Source organism: Rhipicephalus microplus, chromosome 1 (assembly GCF_043290135.1).
Source record: "Rhipicephalus microplus isolate Deutch F79 chromosome 1, USDA_Rmic, whole genome shotgun sequence".
Taxonomy (NCBI): domain Eukaryota; kingdom Metazoa; phylum Arthropoda; class Arachnida; order Ixodida; family Ixodidae; genus Rhipicephalus; species Rhipicephalus microplus.
The window spans coordinates 259991658-260011952 of NC_134700.1; the positions used below are offsets into that span (position 1 = coordinate 259991658).

Here is a 20295-nt window from a genome sequence, read left to right on the forward strand (position 1 = left end):
AAAAGCAAATAAAAACACTTGGTTCTTTTGCTTTCATTGTCTCAGTGTCTTGTATTCTTTGTCTTCATGTCTGTTTCTGACCAGACGGGTCAGCGTCCAACTTTTGACTTCTTTACTGATGATACAAGACACGAGGGGGGGGGGGAGAATGCAGCGTGACGTCTTCCTTGCTTTCTGCTCCATTTCTGGTAATTAATTTTTGTTGCGTTAAATTTAGCGCAAAGCATTGTGAATACACCACACTAACTGCTATTAGAGCTCTCGTTTTCTTCTTTACTAAGATCTCAATTATTTATTTATTTGATTATTTATGTAATATACTAAGAGGTCAATTATTTATTCATTTATTTATTTATCTTCTGTTTCTCTCAGACCTGCCTTGTAAAGCGTGGTTAATACTGCCCAGAGCACTTTACGACGCAAACCTGCTTTGACAAAGGCGGTAACCAAACCCGAGGGCAGCCACCGCAACTCTATCGAAAGAACCGTCGTCCGAGACAGCACAATGCGGCGGCGGAGGCTCCCGCTTTGGGGATCGCCCGCGCGGTGGCGGGAACGGCGCGGCCGGCGCTCGACCCGACGAGCCCTTTTCCGAGCGAAACGGGAAGCGCGCGCCAACTCTAGTTTCGGGGGCTGCGCATCCCCAACCGACGCACCGCCGAGCACGCTGCCGCAGGAAGCTGTGGATGCTGCCAATGCGAGTTTTTTTTTTTTTTCGCGCGCACTGCTCGTAAGCTCTGCTCAAATGGCTCCCATGCGCTGACCGGTAAGAGCCACGTGGACAGCGTTTCGTAACCTGGACCACCGTGTGGTCCCTCTCGTCAGCGTTTGTAAAGTCACGTGCGCACCACAAGGTTTTCTTTTCTTGAACCATTTCCCGAGGAGAGACTTTCCAAGTAGGACACTGCTACGGAGAACTCGCAAAGCCATTACTTTCTTTGGCACACTGAATTTCGTATCACTCATGTCGTAGAGATGGCCGCGTGGTTCATCTGCTTCTGTGGCTCACGGTGGGGAGAACTCCGGGCATTTTTTCAGCTTCTCCTCATCTCATTTTGTATAGCAGGTAAGTAAAACGTTCACGTTCCAACCTTTATTTCACTTGACTTCTCAATGCACCCTCTTGTCTTTTCTGTGGAAGCGTTGTATACTGGTGCAAAACCTTCCCTTTGCTTTACAATAGCTCCTCCAACGTTACTTGACCAGCGTCATAGCGGCTTGTCGATCCTATTACTGCTTCGACAAAATGTAATAAAGACGCATCGCAATGCGCTTTGTCATTTTTTGTTTTATATCTATCTGAGTTCATTTTGGGAAAGAAAAGACAGATTTCTCAATGCGGAAAGCTTTATATTGAAATACATCAAGAGCCTCGGCTCAGTGTGTTGCAGAAACAACTGGCTCGCGGAAACATTGCGATGTATTCAGAGGTGTCTTGTAAGGCACTCGCAAAAAGGACAATGAATGTCGAAGAAACACGCGGCTGCATGCACTGACCTTCAGCAGAACTTCATTCGGACCCAAAGGGAAGAAAGAAACGAATGTAATCAATGACACGTGCGGGCAATCACGATTAATTCACTTCCGGAAGCAGAAACATATGCGCCGCGCATCGTCTAAGATCTTCTTGTGTTACCACACGTGCTGATCAATAATTGATATTCTGTGACTGCTGACTGACACAACCACTTCGTTCGTTTGTGAATGACTTCGATTACCTCGCTCACGTTCTCTCTGTGTTCGTGCTTCTATATTATCATCGCATCGCTAAAAGCTTCAGCGCAGCTTGCGATATTTAGCGTGAAACTTGGTCGTGCAGCAGAGTTGGTGGGTACGTTTTAGCTTCTCTTGTTAATCATTTTTACAGCATACATGGGCTGCGGTTGAGCACGTTTTAGTTGATGACGATGGTAATATTGTATCTGCGACACCCGGAAAACCTCGCCCATAACAGTTTTAAAGTGGTGCACATGCACACTCTCGGCAATCAGCTGCTAAATCCGATGCCTTGGTTTCAAGCAGCGATCGTTTATTCTGGCTGAGTCTCCCATTCAAGCTCCTCCCCTTGAGTCTGCATACCTTCGTACTCACGAACGTGAAGTTTGGCACGCGGATCCAGTTTCAACGTAAACACGAGAACAAAATAGCATAACTCTGCATCAGATAGGAAAAAAAGATCGAGACAATCGTAATCACAACAAAATGTAAGCCCAATTTTCGCCCTTCACTCGTACGTGTCAGACAGTGCGCAAATAACTTTAGTAAGTGCTGGAAAGAAGTGTAAGTTCAAGGGCTTCTTTTCTTTATTAATCGCAAGAATAATGAGAACCTATTACTGAGAAGTATTATGAATTACCAAATAATGAAAACAAGTAAGTGCTGGCATTTTGCTCGGTGACCGGCCTGAAGCAGCAGACAGCATAGCTTGCCAGAAAGTGTGAATAGAGTCGTCACAAACGCGACGGCATAGATGTGTTATTTCTCGTCTTCCGCTTCCCCATTGTCATTTTCATACGAGTGACCATGACTCACCAGTGATATATTATACTTGAGGCTTTCTGAATACGGCCGTGGAAATTACTGGGAAGACGATGTTTCGGGGTGTTGCTTTCCGGAAGAATATGCATCTCAGTGGTGAGTTACGTACCATCCTTTCATTTTTTTTAATTTGCACGGCGCTTAGACGCGTTCGATTCAAGTGAGATGTAGTTGTAGATATGCTTCAAGAAAACACAACTTTAAACATAACCATGACCATAAAAATGAGCATTATGCCTTTTCAGATAGGTGCGCAATTCGCGCATGCAATATTGCCACTCTTGGTCGCTATCCTATCTATAATTCAACCCTTCTTTTCACGGATACGAGGTATTACCATGCACTGCGTCGGCCGAAGAAAAGTCCATGAACCAGGAGGTGAAAACGAGCCCAAATCTAGTTGGCGATCCACCACGTAAGATAAGCAGAAAAAGAACAAAGACGTGCGATAGCAATTCCGGGCTCCATCCATCTCCAATGATTTGAGGATAAAATATGCAACCCGGGCCGACGTGTGGCTGCGGCCCAAAATCGAGTACTGAGTCGGTGCGCACTGGGGTCTTTCGGTTTGCGAGCGAGTCTATGTGTGAGGGCAAAGGGGAGGAAATGTACGTGCAAAAAGAATAGGAACACGAGCCAGTTGGACAGCTCGTTTTTGTTTGACCAGCAACTGCTCGAAAAACACGGTGGCTACGGCTTGGCAAGTGCGCCTACATGCGAGTGGCCGACGTGACAACACGGTCGGGTACTACACCTAAGCATAGGGCGTCACGTGACTCGTCAAGGCCTGCGGGCTGTTCGAGCCCTTCGCGTAAAAATGTAAAAAAAATAGAGCATCTTTTGCTACTGAGAAAGATAAAAAAATGGTGGGAAAGAGGGATACAGAGTGGACAACCTGATCGATCGTTTTACCCAAGGGCGTGTTTTCTTTCTGTATCTGTCTAGCTTTCCTGGTCATTTTTATTTTTTACACATGAGCACTTTGAGAAAAAAGGAAATAATAAGGGATATTTAATCGTACGGTCCTGAACGGTGCTCGAAAGGTCGCACACTATGAGCCGCTTATTCCAACATCTTGGAATAATGGCTTATGAGCAGTCGGCACTAAAGCTCCCGCTCACATCATTGATATGACACTGCCTTAATGTATCACTAAATGACTTCCGTAATGACGCGGACAGTTCCTACTCGTGCCGTTTCTTGTGCACCGAAAGATATGGGGCACGTCGCGCCCCTAGTCCAGCGCAATATTAACGAGATACACACGGAAACCATTGAGCCGCCTTGCACAAGCCACTGTTCTAATCGCAGCACAGGTATTAGCATGCGTAATAGTGTTCGTCTTTTAGGGGCGAAGCTCCTTAAGCCATGGGTGGTTCGGCCGTCACCTGTATGTATGCATGTATGTAGTAACCACATCACAGCATATCCACGGAGTCAATAATTATGAGTGGGGCGAAGGTTTGAAGGGTTTTATTGGCAAACCGTGAATCATCCGCTGGCCGCGTCCGTCCGTGGTCTGTCTGTCTGTTTGATGCACGGACAGACGGATGCACAGATGGACAGACACACGGACGGATGTGCGGACGGATGCACGGGCGGACGGAAGCAATAACGAATGGACGGACAGAAACGCTGATGGACTTACGGATGTTTTGCCCCACTCATAATCATTCACTCCGTGGATATGCTGTGATAATTTTCTTCTGCTTTACAGTATTTCGAGGTATCATAATTGCATTTTCGACAAGCTATGCATCGTGGAAGAAACTGCTATGCCACACAATATCATTAGAAGCAAAGTCACAGCAAGCAGTTTGAAATGTTTGCACACAATTACATTCTTATATGTTGTCATGTAATTACCCCATATCATTTGACTCACTGAAAAAAAATGCGCAAGGTTGGAGCAGAGCAGTACTGGTTGATACTCAGCTGATGCTGGCTTGATGAGGCACACATGCATTCACAACCCGATGCAAGAAGTATTTACGGGATCACATTGCAAATTCCAATTATTCAATGGGTATCTATCGGGTTCTATCAGTGGCTGTCTCCATTTCTTTAAATCTTTTTTTTTTATTTGACTCTCTCTTTATTTATTTCTTTTTGTCTCAAGTCAGTGATACCTTTCTTTGTTTCTCTCTCTTCCTTTAAATCGCCTTCAGCCATGATTTGTTTCTCTGTATTTTTCGTGTTTGTTTCTTTTCCTCTCTGAGATTTGGGTGCACGTTAAAGAACCCCAGGTGGACGAAATTTCCGGAGCCGTCCACTACGGCGTCTCTCATAATCATATGGTGGTTTTGGGACGTTAAACCCCACAAATCAATCAGTCTTTTCCTCTCTGTCTGTTTTTCTTTTCTTTTCTCTCTCTCTCTCTCTGTTTCTACTTTTCTTTATGTCTACTTCTCTTTCTTTCTGTTCGTACATGTTCTCTCGCCCATCCGAGTTATTGCACCCCACACCGGACATATCAGCGCAGCAGGAGGGCGTGCGCCTGGCACACTTATTCAGGGAGCGAAGCGGAAGATGGCGAAGTGGGCACGCGCTGGCATAGTGATAATAGCTTTGTAAAGACGACAATCTATCTTGGGGTACTTAGACGCGGTAGGGGCCAACGTAACGGGACATCAGTTTTTCGCAGAGACCAACACGACGTGATGGTAACCACAGCAAAATGAGTGACCCCGGAGAGTACTGTACGTCGCGGTGCCGGCGATCGTAAGCACTCTTTTGGTTAAACTGCGAGGCACATAAACGATCTCGGGCGACTTGGCGGGCGATGTCAGCTCGGGCCAGGGCATCACGAGCATAAGCAGTCGATGAGGAGGCGTCAGATTGGAGCATGGTGTCCATGGGCAAAGGCGGGTCATAACCAAACAGTAGGTAAAAAGGTGAAAATCCAGCTGTATCTTGACGTGAACTGTTGTATGCGAAGGTAACGAAAGGTAAGTGGATGTCCCAATCTTTGTGATCCTTGGAGACGTACATCGCTAACATATTCTTCAGGGTACGGTTGAGGCGTTCCGTGAGGCCGTTGGTTTGCGGATGGTACGCTGTAGTGAACTTGTGGTGGGTAGAGCAGGATCGCAGGAGCTCGTCGACTACTTTAGATAGAAAACAGCTGCCGCGGTCGGTGATCAACTGACGAGGAGCACCATGACGCAGAATGATGTCATGAAGAAGGAAATCGGCTATATCAGTAGCGCAGCTGGTGGGGATGGCGCGTGTAACGGCATACCGCGTTGCGTACTCGGTAGCAATAGCAATCCACTTATTACCGGTGGCCGACACGGGAAGAGGTCCTAGAAGATTGAGGCCGACTCGGAAAAATGGCTCATCTGGTACTTCAATGGGCTGGAGGGTACCAGCAGGTCTCAGAGCAGGTGTCTTGCGGCGCTGGCAGAGGTCGCATGCCGCAACGTACTGTCGCACAGAACGGTAGAGGCCAGGCCAAAAGAATCGGCGGCGAATGCGGTCATGCGTGCGTGACACCCCTAGGTGCCCAGCGGAGGGGGCATCATGCAGCTGGGCCAAAACGTCTGAGCGAAGATGCACAGGAACAACGAGTAAAAGCTCAGCACCATCAGGGCAGGCGTTGTAGCGGTGCAAGATGTCGTTGTGAAGAACGAACAGTTGTAAGGAGTGGTCAGGGTGGGGAGAGTGCAGACCATTGATAATAGCACGCAAAGAGGGGTCGCGGCGTTGTTCAGCAGCTATGTCGGTGAAGTCGGTAATTGAAAGAACGAGGGCCTCTTGTTTATCTTCCCTCGTGTCAGGGGGATCGACTGGGTAACGGGACAAACAGTCAGCATCCTTATGAAGTTGTCCGGATTTATAGGATACGGAAAAAGTGTACTCTTGTAAGCGCAGCGCCCAGCGACCAAGGCGTCTCGTAGGGTCCTTGAGTGAGGAGAGCCAGCAAAGCGTATGGTGGTCCGTAATAACTGAGAATGGTCGGCCATACAGGTACGGTCGGAATTTCGCAATGGCCCAGACGAGAGCTAAGCACTCGCGTTCTGTGACGGAATAATTTTGTTCCGAGCGCGACAACAGTCGGCTTGCGTACGCGACGACGCGGTGCATGCCTTGTTGCCGCTGCGCCAGCACTGCGCCTATGCCGTGGCCACTGGCGTCAGTACCAAGCTCCGTGGCGGCAGATGGATCGAAGTGTGCTAGGACTGGTGGATTGGTGAGAATGTCAATGAGCGACGAGAAGGCGTTTGCTTGCTGTTGGCCCCAGGTGAATGCGACATCCGTTTTGAGGAGGCAGGTTAGAGGACGGGCTACTTCAGCAAACTTCTCGACAAAACGACGGAAATAGGAGCACAGTCCCAGAAAACTTCGGGCGTCCTTGGCTGAGCGGGGTGTGGGGAAGTCGCGAACTGCTCGGACTTTCGCAGGGTCTGGTTGAACGCCCGCAGCGTTAAAAAGATGGCCGAGTACGCAGATTTGGCGTTGCCCAAAGCGGCATTTGGACGAGTTAAGTTGCAAGTTGGCACGTCGAAAAACATCAAGCACTGTAGACAGACGGGTAAGATGGTCGTCGAAAGTAGTCGAAAAAACAATAACGTCGCCAAGATAGCAGAGGCAGATGGTCCACTTCATGCCCTGAAGGAGAGAGTCCATCATGCGCTCAAATGTCGCGGGGGCATTGCATAATCCAAAAGGCATCATATTGAACTGATAAAGTCCATCAGGAGTCACGAAGGCCGTCTTCTCTCTGTCTTTGTCGTCCACAGCGATCTGCCAGTAGCCTGAGCGAAGGTCTATTGAAGAGAAATATTTGGCACCGTGCAAGCAATCGAGTGCATCATCTATGCGCGGTAGAGGATAGACATCTTTCTTGGTGATATGGTTGAAATGGCGGTAATCAACACAGAATCTCCAGCTATTGTCCTTCTTTTTAAGAAGTACAACGGGTGAGAACCAGGGACTAGATTAGGGTTCGGTTATGCCCTTATCAAGCATTTTATTGACTTCTCGTTGTATAATAGCATGCTCCGGGGCTGACACACGGTAGGGTCGTCGACGAATGGGTCGAGCGTCACCGGTGTCGATGCGATGGGTTACCACGGATGTCTGGCCCAAATTACGGTCGCCGAAGTCAAAGATGTCCTGATAAGAAGCAAGCACACGGCAGAAAGCAGAGACTTGTTAAGAGGTAAGCTTGTCAGATAGCATTGGCTTGAAAAGGTCGAAACAAGAACGTGACGAGAGCGACGTTGACGAAAAATTGGGTGGCGAATCGGTGGTTAGGGCGGAAACTGTGTGGTCGACCAGTGGTATCAGATGCGCAAGTGACATGCCACGAGGAATAACTTGCGCTGAGAAGCCGAAATTGAGGACGGGAAATGAAGTTCGGTTGTCCTTAACGGTAACCACCGTGATGGGGAGTGCAACATAGCGTGTCATGGCCACGTCAGAAATTGGGGTAGCAATATAATCAGCATCGGGTACTGGAGGTTATGGCGAGAGTTGAACTTGGACTGCGGCTTGCGGCGGAAGTCTGAGGAAATCGACAGAGCGTAGACGAGGTGGGCTGGTAGAGACGGTCTCTGAGAAGGATGGTAGTTCAAGCCGAAGAAGACCTTTGGAACAGTCAATGAGCGCAGCGTGTGAAGTCAGAAAGTCGAGTCCAAGGATGAGGTCATGAGGGCAATTTTCCAGTACAGCGAACAGAACTGAAGTTTCATGCTCAGAAATCGTTAATCGCGCAGTGCACATTCCAAGCACAGCAGGAGTACTCCCATCCGCTGTACGAACGGTAGGTGCAATCGCAGGCGTCAGAACTTTTTGGAGGCGGCGGCGGAGGTCTGAGCTCATCACATATATTTGTGCACCGGTATCAATAAGAGCAGTTACAGGTAAACCATCAACGAGAATTGTAAAAAGGTTGCACCGCTGGTCGGGAGTAATCAGAGGATTTGCAGTCCGAGTCGTGTATGCAGCGTCACCTCCGGGGGCTGCACCGGCTAGTTTTCCGAGCGACGGTCATAGGGAGACCGAGAACGGCGGGGTTGGGGCGAGCGGGACTGACGACGCACGGGCGATGGCGAGCGGCTGGTCGGACGTTCTGGATTATGCTCTGCACCTGTCTCAGCACGGTAGGACGGGGCATAAGGTGCACGTTCAGAGCGAGGCCGCCAATCATAGAAGCTCGGTCGAGGTGATGAGGTCCAACGGCTGCGGCAATGGCGAGCGATGTGTCCTATCCGATGGCACGTGAAACATATGGGCCGATCATCATGAGTGCGCCATTCAGCTGGGTTTCGTCGTGGCGCGAACGTGCGGTTCGGAGTGGTAGCCGCAACGACTGGAGCCGAGCTGGAAGTAGCAGGGGCATTTTGATGAGGTGGCGAAATGCCCATATTCGTGATATCTTGGCGAACCACGGTCTGTATCATTGAAACAGCATCGAGGTTGTGTCCTGGCGCGCTGACGCTAGACATAGCGGGAGCCATAGCCTCGAGTTCCCGACGGACTATTCTGGTGACGTTTTCTGGCGCTGGTGGTTGATGTAGTAGGGGCAAATCGTCGCAAGAGGACGTAGCCGTCGTGTTGGGAAGGCGGTCAAATCGGTGAACTATGCGCCTACTTTTTGCCTGTTCAAAGCGACGACATGCTTCGATGACCAACTCCACTGTCGATCAGTCCTTGCACAGATGAAAATTGAAGGCGTCATCGGCAATTCTTTTCAGGATGTGTCCGACTTTGTCCTCGTCGAGCATGTCTTTGTCGACCTTGCGGAACAAAGCCAACACGTCCTGGATGTACGTGATGTACGGCTCTGTGGATGTCTGGGCACGAGTCGCAAGCTCTTTCTTTGCGGCCACTTGACGTCCGATGGGTTTCCCAAATAGATAGCGTAATTTCTGCTTACAGACGTCCCAGCTAGTCAACTCTTCTTGATGTGTCTCGTACCAGAGTTTTGCCGTGCCATGCAAGTAGAAGATGATGTTCGCCAATATAAGCGTCGGATCCCAATGGTTGCTGCTGCTGATGCGCTCATATTGAACCGGCCAGTCATCGACGTCTAGCCACTTGTGCCGTTGAATGGGCCTGGGTCACGAGGTTGCACCACAACGATCGGCTGCGGGGCTGACGGATCTTGTTGACTTTGAGTAGCCTGGTCAGTCATCGTGGAAGCTGCAATGCGCCGTCCGCTGCGAAGATTCAGCTAGTTGGGCTGTATAGCGAGTGGTACCCCGCACCTCCATCAATGATGTTACGGGGAATAAAGTATACACTGGCGAGCAAATGCGTACTGGCGAATATACTGGCGAGCTATTGCGTACAACGCTGCTGCAGTCCGAGCACGGTCACGTTCAGCACTTCGTCGTCGTCATCCTCAGGCATCTACTCAGCCCGTGACAATATCATTAGAAGCAAAGTCACAGCAAGCAGTTTGAAATGTTTGCACACTATTACATTCTTATATGTTGTCATGTAATTAGCACATATCATTTGACTCACTGAAAAAAAAATGCACAAGGTTGGAACAGAGCAGTACTGGTCGATACTCAGCTGATGCTGACTTGATGAGGCACACATGCATTCACAACCCGATGCAAGAAGTATTTACAGGATAAAATTGCGACTCCCGATTATTCAATAGGTATCTATCGGGTTCTGTCAGTGTCTGTCTCCATTTCTTTAAATCTTTTTTTTCTTTCACTCTCTCTTTCTTTATTTCTTTTTGTCTCAAGTCAGTGATACCTTTCTTTGTTTCTCTCTCTCTTCCTTTGTTTCGCCTTCAGTCATGAATTGTGTCTCTGTATTTTTCGTGTTTGTTTCTTTTCCCCTCTGTCTGTTTTTCTTTTCTTTTCACTCTCTCTCTCTCTCTCTGATTCTACTTTTCTTTGTGTCTACTTCTCTTTCTCTCTGTTCGTACATGTTCTCTCACCCATCCGAGTTATTGCACCCCACACCGGACATATCAGTGCAGCGGGAGGGCGTGCGCCTGGCACACTTATTCAGGGAGCGAAGCGGAAGATGGCAAAGTGGGCACGCGCTGGCATAGTGATAATAGCTTTGTAAAGACGACAATCTATCTTGGGGTACTTAGACGCAAAAATTTAGTTCTCTCAGTCTGTCCATTCGATTGTCTCTTTGTCCACCTAAACGGTACCTGAAAGGGCCGAAAATTCCGACACCATCTGCAGCACCCACCAATATTGCTCAAGTTTCAGCGTTCATTCATACTTGTGCGATCGCCAATTAAAAGCAATTATTGAGCATATCTGAGGCACAATAACAACACGTCAATATTGCGTATGTGTTTCTTTATAGAAAAGGCATACATAAGTAATTCTAAGGACCGTAGCGTTTATGACGCTGCGCTGACAATGCAACGCTATGCACAAAAAGGCAAGCGTCTCCAACGCTTTGCTAAAACGACACGGTGGTGGCGCCTACCCGTCACTTTGTGTTCTACACGTTATCGCATTCGAGACAGGCGCGCATACCATCTTTCGTTTTCGAAGATAACTGCCAGATAGCACTCGTGTCTCACGTGCCTCAATGCACTCGTTCGCCTCCGCTGCACGGATCGAGGCACTCTACAGCGCCTCCAGAATGAATTCACCGATGTTCTCGCGCAGAACATCAAATTAACGTTTTGTTCACTCTCTCCAGACGCCAGACTAGAGAGCCAGACTATCGTCTTTCGACGACGTTTGCAGTGAAACATGCAGATACGGGGCCAATTTTTAGGGGCGAAGCTTCCTAAAGCGTGGGTCTGTACATCCTCCGATGTTGTTGTACGTAGCCACCGGTGGCGCATACCCGCTCAGAGCCACTGGGGATGCAAGATGTGAGATGGCGGTACTTGGAGTGTTCACTAGATGGACGCACGGACGGACTCATGGACAGACGGACAGACAGACTAGCAGACGTACGGACGGATGGATGGACGCGCGGAGCGGGTATGTGCCCCAGAGGATGCGAGATGCGATATGGCGGCACTTGGAGTGTTCGCTAGGTGGACGCACGGATGGACAAACAGACAGATGGACGGACTCAAGGACGGACGGATGGACGCAAGAACGGATGGACAGACTAATGGACGGACTAACGGAAGGACGCCTGGATGGACGCACGGATTTTCGCGCGGACGAACGGAAGCAAGAACGAACGGACGGACGGAAGCAAGGACGGGCTTACGGACGTTTCGCCCCACTCATCATAATTCACTCCGTGGATATGCTGACTTTTTTTTTGTCTACACCGCTTAACGGGAAAACGGCGGGCATAAAAGCGCCGCTTTAAAACACTTAAAGTAAGCATTGAATGCCCACCAAGAGCCCCAGGCTCAGCGTACACAAGTTTGGAGTAGCTCATCTACCAGGACACCAATCAAATTTTGCAGGATTTGCAATATCTAAGCTCTGGGTAGGACGTACGCCTCCGATATTACCATGGAAAACGTCTAAGATTTCTTCAAAATCCAAAACTCTTTCCTTTTCTTTACTCAATGTGACGTGTGAACGATCTATAAGGAAGGAAGTTTCTACGCAGGCACAGTGAAACGCAGTATCGTTTGTCCAAAGCTTGACTCGGTATCGGTCTTCCTGTTTTTACGTGAAGTTATGACAAGAGAGCTTACTGAGCTCTTATCTTAAGTATGATGTATTAGCCTCTGCGCTAGACGTTCAGCCGGCAAGCCAAGGAAAATCCATATTGGCAAGTCAGCACACGAGTCAACAGTGAACACCGTTCCCGCAACTCGGAGTAAGATTGTTCGATGTTAGCTATGCCTTCCGCGCTACTCGACTGTTTCGGTCGGGCAAGGCTGCATGTCAAGAGTTATATTTGGACGAAACGTGGACAGCGTATAACGTACGCGTGGTGCGTACGTCTCCCAGCGTCTCGTCTGTGCAAGTCAATGAGCTCGTTCCACAGGGCACAAATAGCGCAATAGCTAACTCGGCGGAGCTCGTCCCCTCAGATATCGCACACTTCGCTTTGCCGATATCCACTCAGGTGTGCTCGGCTACTTATCGGCACGGACGACAGCGCGTTGTATCGACGCTGGCGCGCAAGCGTAACTCATCCGTTCCTGGAACCGGAAGGAAAGCCATTAGCGCACACTCGCACAATTGCTTCTGAATCCCTAATGAAGGCTCCCATCTAATCGTCCGGACGTGGACGACGAAGGGAGCGCAACCACGATAAGGCGTGACAGGCGAGCAGCGCAGCCGAACCTCGGCGACCTGTCAAACTTGCCGGCAGGCTAATTTGGCCGTTGACCCGCCGTTAAATACCATTCTTCCCGTGTGACCTCGTTTACGCACACTATATACCGTTATCCCACGGACAATCATTTTTAACAGTCTTTGTTGAGCGAACAAAACTGCATTTGAGACAACTTAGCTCCCGTTGCAGGTTGCTCTTTAAGTGTCGCAATTCCTTTGCGATTGTACTTCGTTAGTTCAGAACAACGATTTGTGCTTGAGCGTTAAGTAAACACAGGCACAATTATCAGACCGCATCACTCGTTAAAAAAAGAACTCGTTAGATAAGCTCTTCGATCGCTCTTTTTCAATCGCAGTGATAATTGTTCACCGAAGTTCCCCTACCCTCTCACTAATGTAAATTGAAGTATGCTCGAAGGCTCCAAGTTTATCAGAACACTTATATATATATATACATATATATATATATATATATATATATATATATATATATATATATATATATATATATATATATATATATATATATATATATATATATATATATATATATATATGTGTGTGTGTGTGTGTGTGTGTGTGTGTGTGTGTGTGTGTGTGTGTGTGTGTGTGTGTGTGTGTGTGTGTGTGTGTGTGACGCTATGATGAATGGCAGACGTGGCCTGGCTCATACGCCATGTTTATTCTGTTCTTCACTTCTTCCTTCTCTGCCTCTACCAACCATCGCTTCGTACGTCACACGATTCCCCCTCCCCCCGAAAGAAGGCATGGATTACGAACAAGAAAAAGTAAACAAGTAGAGGTTAAAAAGTCACAAATGTCGAAATTCACAATTGGTTCTCTGCTCCAGGGTAGTTCCGTAAACTTTCAAAGACTTCATGGGAGAGTGCAGCAGTCCGGTTAACGCAGGAGTTCTGGTGGGCGAGGCTGGTGGTTGCGTCCAGGATAACACAAAAATGCTTTGGACGTGGAGATAGGGGTAATAACAGCTGGCATTGTTATGAAGAATGAACGAGGTTCGAACATCTTGCAGAATGGACAGTTCGGATATCGTAGGCATGGAATTCTTCGTCGGGGCACAGGTCGTGCAGGCAGCTTGTGTGCGCGTTGATCGAGGTTGATTGGGCGCTGCCTGTGTTTCTGCCGAGTACAAGGGGTGCTTTTGTGGCTTTTGGAGATTTTTCTATGGCGATGTCGTAGATGGTTTGATGGAAGGCACATTCTTGATCTTTGGTGGAGAATGTATCCACGACGATGGGCCTTTTTGCAATATTCTTTGAGCCTTAAAAGCGGTTTCGATGAGGTTTCCTTTCGTCGTTGACAATGTTGAAGTATACGTTGACGTGGTAGTTTCTTGGTTTCGTCGACTTGCTTGTGGTGTGACATTAATCGTGCTGTGTCAGGATTCTTAGCAAGTCCTTCGCAAGTTTCTACGACGTGAACCAATGTAGATGTTTCCGGCACAAAACAATGTGCGGGGTTTCGTACACTTGAATCTTCTGTATTCATAAATCGTTCATTGTTGGTGGTTGCCTGAAGATTACTTGTGTCATCAGAAGTCGCACCTGTGCTTTTGTTTTCATTGTTGGCAATGAGGTTGTATACTGTATTCACGTCACTTCGATCTTGTAATTGATTAACACTAGACGCTTCTGCAGAAGACTTTCCTTCACAAGATGCTGATTGTGAATGCTTCTGTCTTTGTGGCACTGCTGAGCTGAATGCCAAGTCAGTTTGCAAAGTACGCATCCGGCATGAAGTGTTAAATGCATCTCGGTCATTAATAGCGGATTCAATTCTTTTATGCAGTTGTGAGTTGAGCATTGGTGATATATCCGCGGATGAGGAACCAGGTGGAAGGTTGGGAACACGACCATGTGGTTTTTCTGTGAGCATGTGGCTAACTTCACCTGACGGGAATTCTAAATGCATGCTCTGTACTCGAGTGCGTGAAGGCTGCTTATGACTGCGATGACTGAGTTTGAATGCACTGAGAGTGCGTGTGCTAATCGAATCTTCATTATAGTCTTGAAACCAGATGATCATTCCTTCTTTTATCTTTTGCCAAGACTCGTCGTTGTCGAATATGTGGGTGAGGTAAAACTTAAATGCCTCACCGGTGACATAGTCGCTGAAGTTCGTAACCATCTCCCGTTCCGACCAAGATGCAGCGGCGGCATGGAGCTCGAACAGGTTGAACCAGTCCTGTACGGGTCCGTCGTCCGCTGATCCGGTGTACTTAGGGATGTCAAGGTCGTCTGATGGTGCTGTCATGATGCTTGGTGGTCTTGGTTGTCCGCGTTCTTCTGTGGTCCGCGTTCGGTCACTGCGTCTCGCTGAGGTCTTCGATGATGATGGCCGGGCGATGAAGTGGTTGCGAGGTCTTCATCCTGTCGACCTGTGTGACGCTATGATGAATGGCAGACGTGGCCTGGCTCATACGCCATGTTTATTCTGTTCTGCACTTCTTCCTTCTCTGCCTCTACCAACCATCGCTTCGTACGTCATATATATATATATATATATATATATATATATATATATATATATATATATATATATATATATATATATATATATAGATGAAATAGATGATCAGAGTTTCTTCCGGCTACCGTAATAAAAGTTATAAACTTCGAGAATAGTGAATAGTGCAGTATAGGAAACAAAACAATAAATATTGTTGCAGTATAGGAAACAAAAATAAATATTTTATTGTTTTGTTTCCTATACTGCACTATTCTCGAAGTTTACAACTATACATATATATAAATAAATATATATATATATATATATATATTAGGAATTCATTAGGCACATCTACTATCTTTACACACGTTCATCATCATGAGTGGTCGTCATCTTCATCTGCTGGGGGGACTTTGCTTGCTTGAGTTCTGTGCCTTGCGTGTGGTCGCTTCATCGTGTCTTCTAGCCCTAATAAAGGTTGCCTTCACCGTTACATCACATGTGGTGGAGTGTGCTCTACGATCTTTCGCCCTCTCCAAGCCCGATCTGCCTCCTGGAGCTCCACTCAGGTCGTCGTTTGTGCCAGGTGTCCGGTAACATGCCTCAGGACGAGTCAACCGGCGCTTCTGCGTCTACTTCCACGGCCCCGGCTACCTTGGCCTACACATCGTGGATTATCACCGCGCACCAGCATGAGCCGCCCACGTTCGCTGGACTTCAAGGTGAAGATGTGGAGGATTGGTTTGACCAGTTCAATCGAGCGAGTTCCACTAACAACTGGGATAATCCTACCAAGCTTCGCCGTGTTTATTTCTAGTTGAAAGGCGTAGCGAAAACATGGTTTTTCAATCATGAAACGGACATCACGGACTGGACACGTTTCAAGCAACAGCTTCGCCAAATTTTCGGCACCCCGGTGGTTCGTTCAGTTCTCGCGAAGAAGACACTGGATGCTCGCAAGCTACAATCCGGTGAGTCTTACACATCGTACATAGAGGATGTCCTTGCTCTCTGTCACCGTTTCAGCATGTCCATGTCGGAATCAGAGAGAGTTCGTCATCAATTGAAAGGAATCGGCACGGTCGCGTTCAATGCCTTGGTCATACAAAACCCGACCACAGTCGCTGACGTTGTTGCCACGTGCCAACGCCTAGAGGAACTTGAGTCCCAACAGTTACCGCCGGACAGCGCTGAAAACACCACCGCGACTGATGCCTCATTGCGTGCCATGATCCGGGCGATTATACGGGAAGAGCTACAATCTTTCGGCCTCTTAATGACACCAAGTCCACCTCCCCCCTCCAACACTGTTTTTCGCGACGTTATCAAAGAGGAGTTGGCATCCATGACCAGGCCAGCGTATGTAGATTCTCCAGTACCTCGACCCCAGCCGACGTACGCACAAGTCCTCGATGGCTCACCACCCGTCGTACAACCGATGCCCGCACACTCGACGCCTGTCCCACTGGCTTCGTTAACTCCGAGGGCACCTAGACAGCCCTTTCACCCACCATGGCAGCCGCCTCGTCCGATCTGTTATTACTGCGGCTATCGGGGCCACATTGCATGCTTCTGTCGGAAGCGTCACCAGGACGAGCGTCGTGGATTCGACACCTACGGACGGGATGATGAGGCAAGCTGGTACGTTTTCCAACGTCGTCTTTATAATCCGCCGCTACGTCGCTCACCGTCTCCAACTGCGACATCTGAGCCTACCACTTCTTAACGCTCTACTAGACGCCGCTCACCATCACCCCTCCGCCGCTCCACGTCTCCATTGCTACCTGTCTCGTAATTCACCAACCAACGCCCGGAAAAATAACCTCTGCAGCTTTTGGAGGAAAAGCTGCATCGAACTAAAAGACAGAAACTCCTCCAGTGCGTCCATGTAAAGCGATATCTGTTTTAATAGAAGGTGTGTACGTGGATGCTTTATAGACGCTGGTGCTTGTTTGTCTGTGATTGATCGTTCCTTGTACTCACGTCTGCGAAAAGTCACCACCCCTTATGATGGACCTACACTGCTCGCTGCTCAAGGGGACGCCATTGGACCTGCCGCTCTGTGCACCGCTCGTGTTTTCATAGCTGGTCTTCATTTTGTGCAATTTGCCGTGCTGAGTTCGTGTGCCCACCAGCTTATATTAGGCTGGGATTTTCTGTCTACGGCAAACGCTTCCATCTGCTGTCGAGAAAATCTTGATGGTTCAGCGTACTGGTAGCGCGGGGGTGAACACAGACACAAAGCAAAGAGGAGGCACACAGCACGAGCGCTGTGTTGTTCATATGATGGAAACTGACTATGCCCTTTATGCGGATGACAGGTCCGTTCGCTTGCTCGCTGCGGAAGGTACTGAGCTACCACCTGGTCATCAGCGAATAGTTACCATCACTTCTAATGTGATCGACTCTGGTGACGTGTTTGTCCAACCATCTGCACGCTGTCTCGCAAGAGGTATAGCCCTTGCTTCAGGTCTAGCACGGTTCCACGATGGCTCCGGACTTCTCTACGCTACAAACCAGACGTCTGGGAAAATTCTCATTCCTGAAGGCACCACAATGGCTTGCGTTACCGAATCCCAACCTGTCTCTGTTGTCCCGCTTATGCCAGTGTGTTCTGAACTTCCTTCTATTGGACGTTCATCAAGCGTTTCTGTTCTTGCTGCGACTATTAGTCCAGAGCTGACCTCTTCACAGACAGATGAGTTGCTTGCCTTGCTACAAAAGCATAGGAGATTGTTTGATGCCCATTTCTCATCTCTGTGACAAACGTCCATTATTAGGCATCGTATCCAGACCGATGGCACTTCCATCGTACGCCGTCGACCATATTGCGTCTCTTCGTCTGAGCGCCAGGTCATTGAAGAAAATGTAGCCGATATGCTGCAACGGAACATTATATGTCCCTCCGCGAGTCCTTGGTCATCCCGTGTTGTTTTAGTAAGGAAAAAAGATGGCTCCGTGCGATTTTGCGTGGACTACAGAGCACTTAATAAGATTACCCACAAGGATGTTTACCCCATGCCGCGCATAGACGATGCTTTGGATTCACTGCAAGGTGCCGAGTACTTCTCAAGCCTAGACCTGCGTTTAGGTTACTGACAAATACCCATGCACGAGGATGACAAAGAAAAGACAGCGTTTTCAACACCAGATGGGCTGTACGAATTCAACGTCATGCCATTCGGCTTTTTCAATGCCCCAGCAACGTTCGAGCGAATGATCGACACAGTTTTACGATGCTTGAAATGGAAGACTTGCTTGTGCTATTTAGATGATATCGTTATTTTCTCGTCAACTTTCTCTCAGCACTTGCAACGACTGGACGAAGTTCTCACGTGCCTTGGAAACGCAGGCCTTCAGCTGAACACCAAGAAGTGCCGTTTTGCGACCAAGACGATTAAAGTGTTAGGCCACATCGTAAGAAATAACGGTATTCGTCCTGATTTAGACAATATTTCCGCTGTCCAACCCTTCCCGCGTCCTGAAAAAGCCAAAGATTTGCGCAGTTTCCTCGGCCTCGCTTCTTATTTTCGCCGATTCATTCGAGACTTCGCCTTAATAGCTTCACCATTGCACAAGTTGCTTGGATCAGGCGTCGCCTTTGTGTGGTCTCCTGAATGTGAAGCGGCGTTTGCCCAACTGAAGTGTGCACTCACATCCGAACCAGTCCTCTGCCATTTCGACGAAACCACGCCTACGCTCCTGCATACAGACGCTAGTGGTCAAGGCATTGGTGGAATTCTCCTACAGCGTGACAAACCTTCACGTGAGAAAGTCGTCGCATAGGCGAGCCGTGCATTGACCCCTGCCGAAAAGAATTATACCATCACCGAACAGGAGTGCCTAGCGGTCGTATGGTCGGTACAAAAGTTTCTACCTTATCTCCACGGCCGCCACTTTACTGTGGTTATGGACCATCACGCCTTGTGCTGGCTCTCGACAATCAAGAACTTGTCCGGCCGCCTTGGTTGCTGGATTCTTCGCTTACAAGAATACGACTTCACTATTACATACAAGTCGGGAGACAAACATCAAGACGCCGACGCACTTTCGCGTTGCCCACTCTCTTTGGAGCCGCTCAACAAATCCGCCACTGCCGCACTCGAGAAGCTTTCGGCCGTCTCTTCCCTAAATGTTTCGTCCTTAGCTACTGTGGACCCAACTTCTCCTAGCGAGTGTGGTTTGTTCTTATCTCACCAACGTGCTGACCCTTACTGTCGCCGCATCATGGACCGTCTTGACGGGACTTGCTGGCCCCCTAACGCCCGTCTTCGCCGACAGCTGACGCAATTCAATCTCAACAACCACGTCCTGTACCGTCATATCTACCACCCTGATGGTCAACGCTGGGTGCCCGTTTTACCTCGCTCTCTTCGGGCTCAAGTCCTCAAGACATATCATGACGACATGTCTGCTAGACACATGGGCTTCCAGAAAACGTAGGACCGCATAGGATGTCACTACTACTGGTCGGGCTTGTCCACCTGTGTTGCGAAGTACGTTGGCTCATGCGCCCTTTGACAGCGTCGCAAGCTATCTACCTCAACTCGAAGTTAACAATTACAACCGCTCCCGTGTCTGCAACCATTTGAGGTAGTTGGCGTTGACCTGTATGGTCCGCTTTCTATGACTGTCACGGGCAATCGATGGATAGTTACAGCTGTCGACCACCTGACCTGCTACGCCGAAACAGCTCCCGTGTCCTCTGCATCAGCTTCGGAAGTGGCTGACTTCATCCTGCGAGCAATAACCCTTCGTCATGGAGCTCCTCGTGTAATCCTGAGCGACCGTGGAAGAGAATTTCTTTCAGATCTCGTCGAAGAAGTGCTCAAGGCATCCGGCACTACACACAAAACAAGCTCCAGTTACCATTCTCAGAAGAACGGCCTGACTGAGCGCTTTCGTCGTACACTGTCAGATATAATAGCGATGTATATCGAACCGGACCACAGAAACTGGGACACCATTTTGCCATTTGTCACTTTTGCTTATAATACCTCTGTACAGCGCACAACCGGCTACTCGCCATTCTACCTCGTCCACGGTCACTTCCCCTCTTCTTTCCTCGATGTTTCGTTCTTCTCTGCACCTG

The 20295-nt window shown here is 48.6% G+C and overlaps 1 protein-coding gene across 1 annotated transcript in view; it reads left to right on the top strand.

Annotated features, from left to right (window-relative positions):
• The first annotated feature begins 708 nt into the window (after positions 1-708).
• LOC142769591 (lachesin-like) overlaps positions 709-20295 on the top strand; it is a 51773-nt gene continuing 32186 nt past the window's right edge. The window contains exon 1 of the mRNA XM_075872651.1: positions 709-1066. Within this exon, the coding sequence (XP_075728766.1) occupies positions 976-1066 (91 nt within the window). The 5' untranslated portion in view covers positions 709-975. The remainder of the gene's footprint in view (positions 1067-20295) is intronic.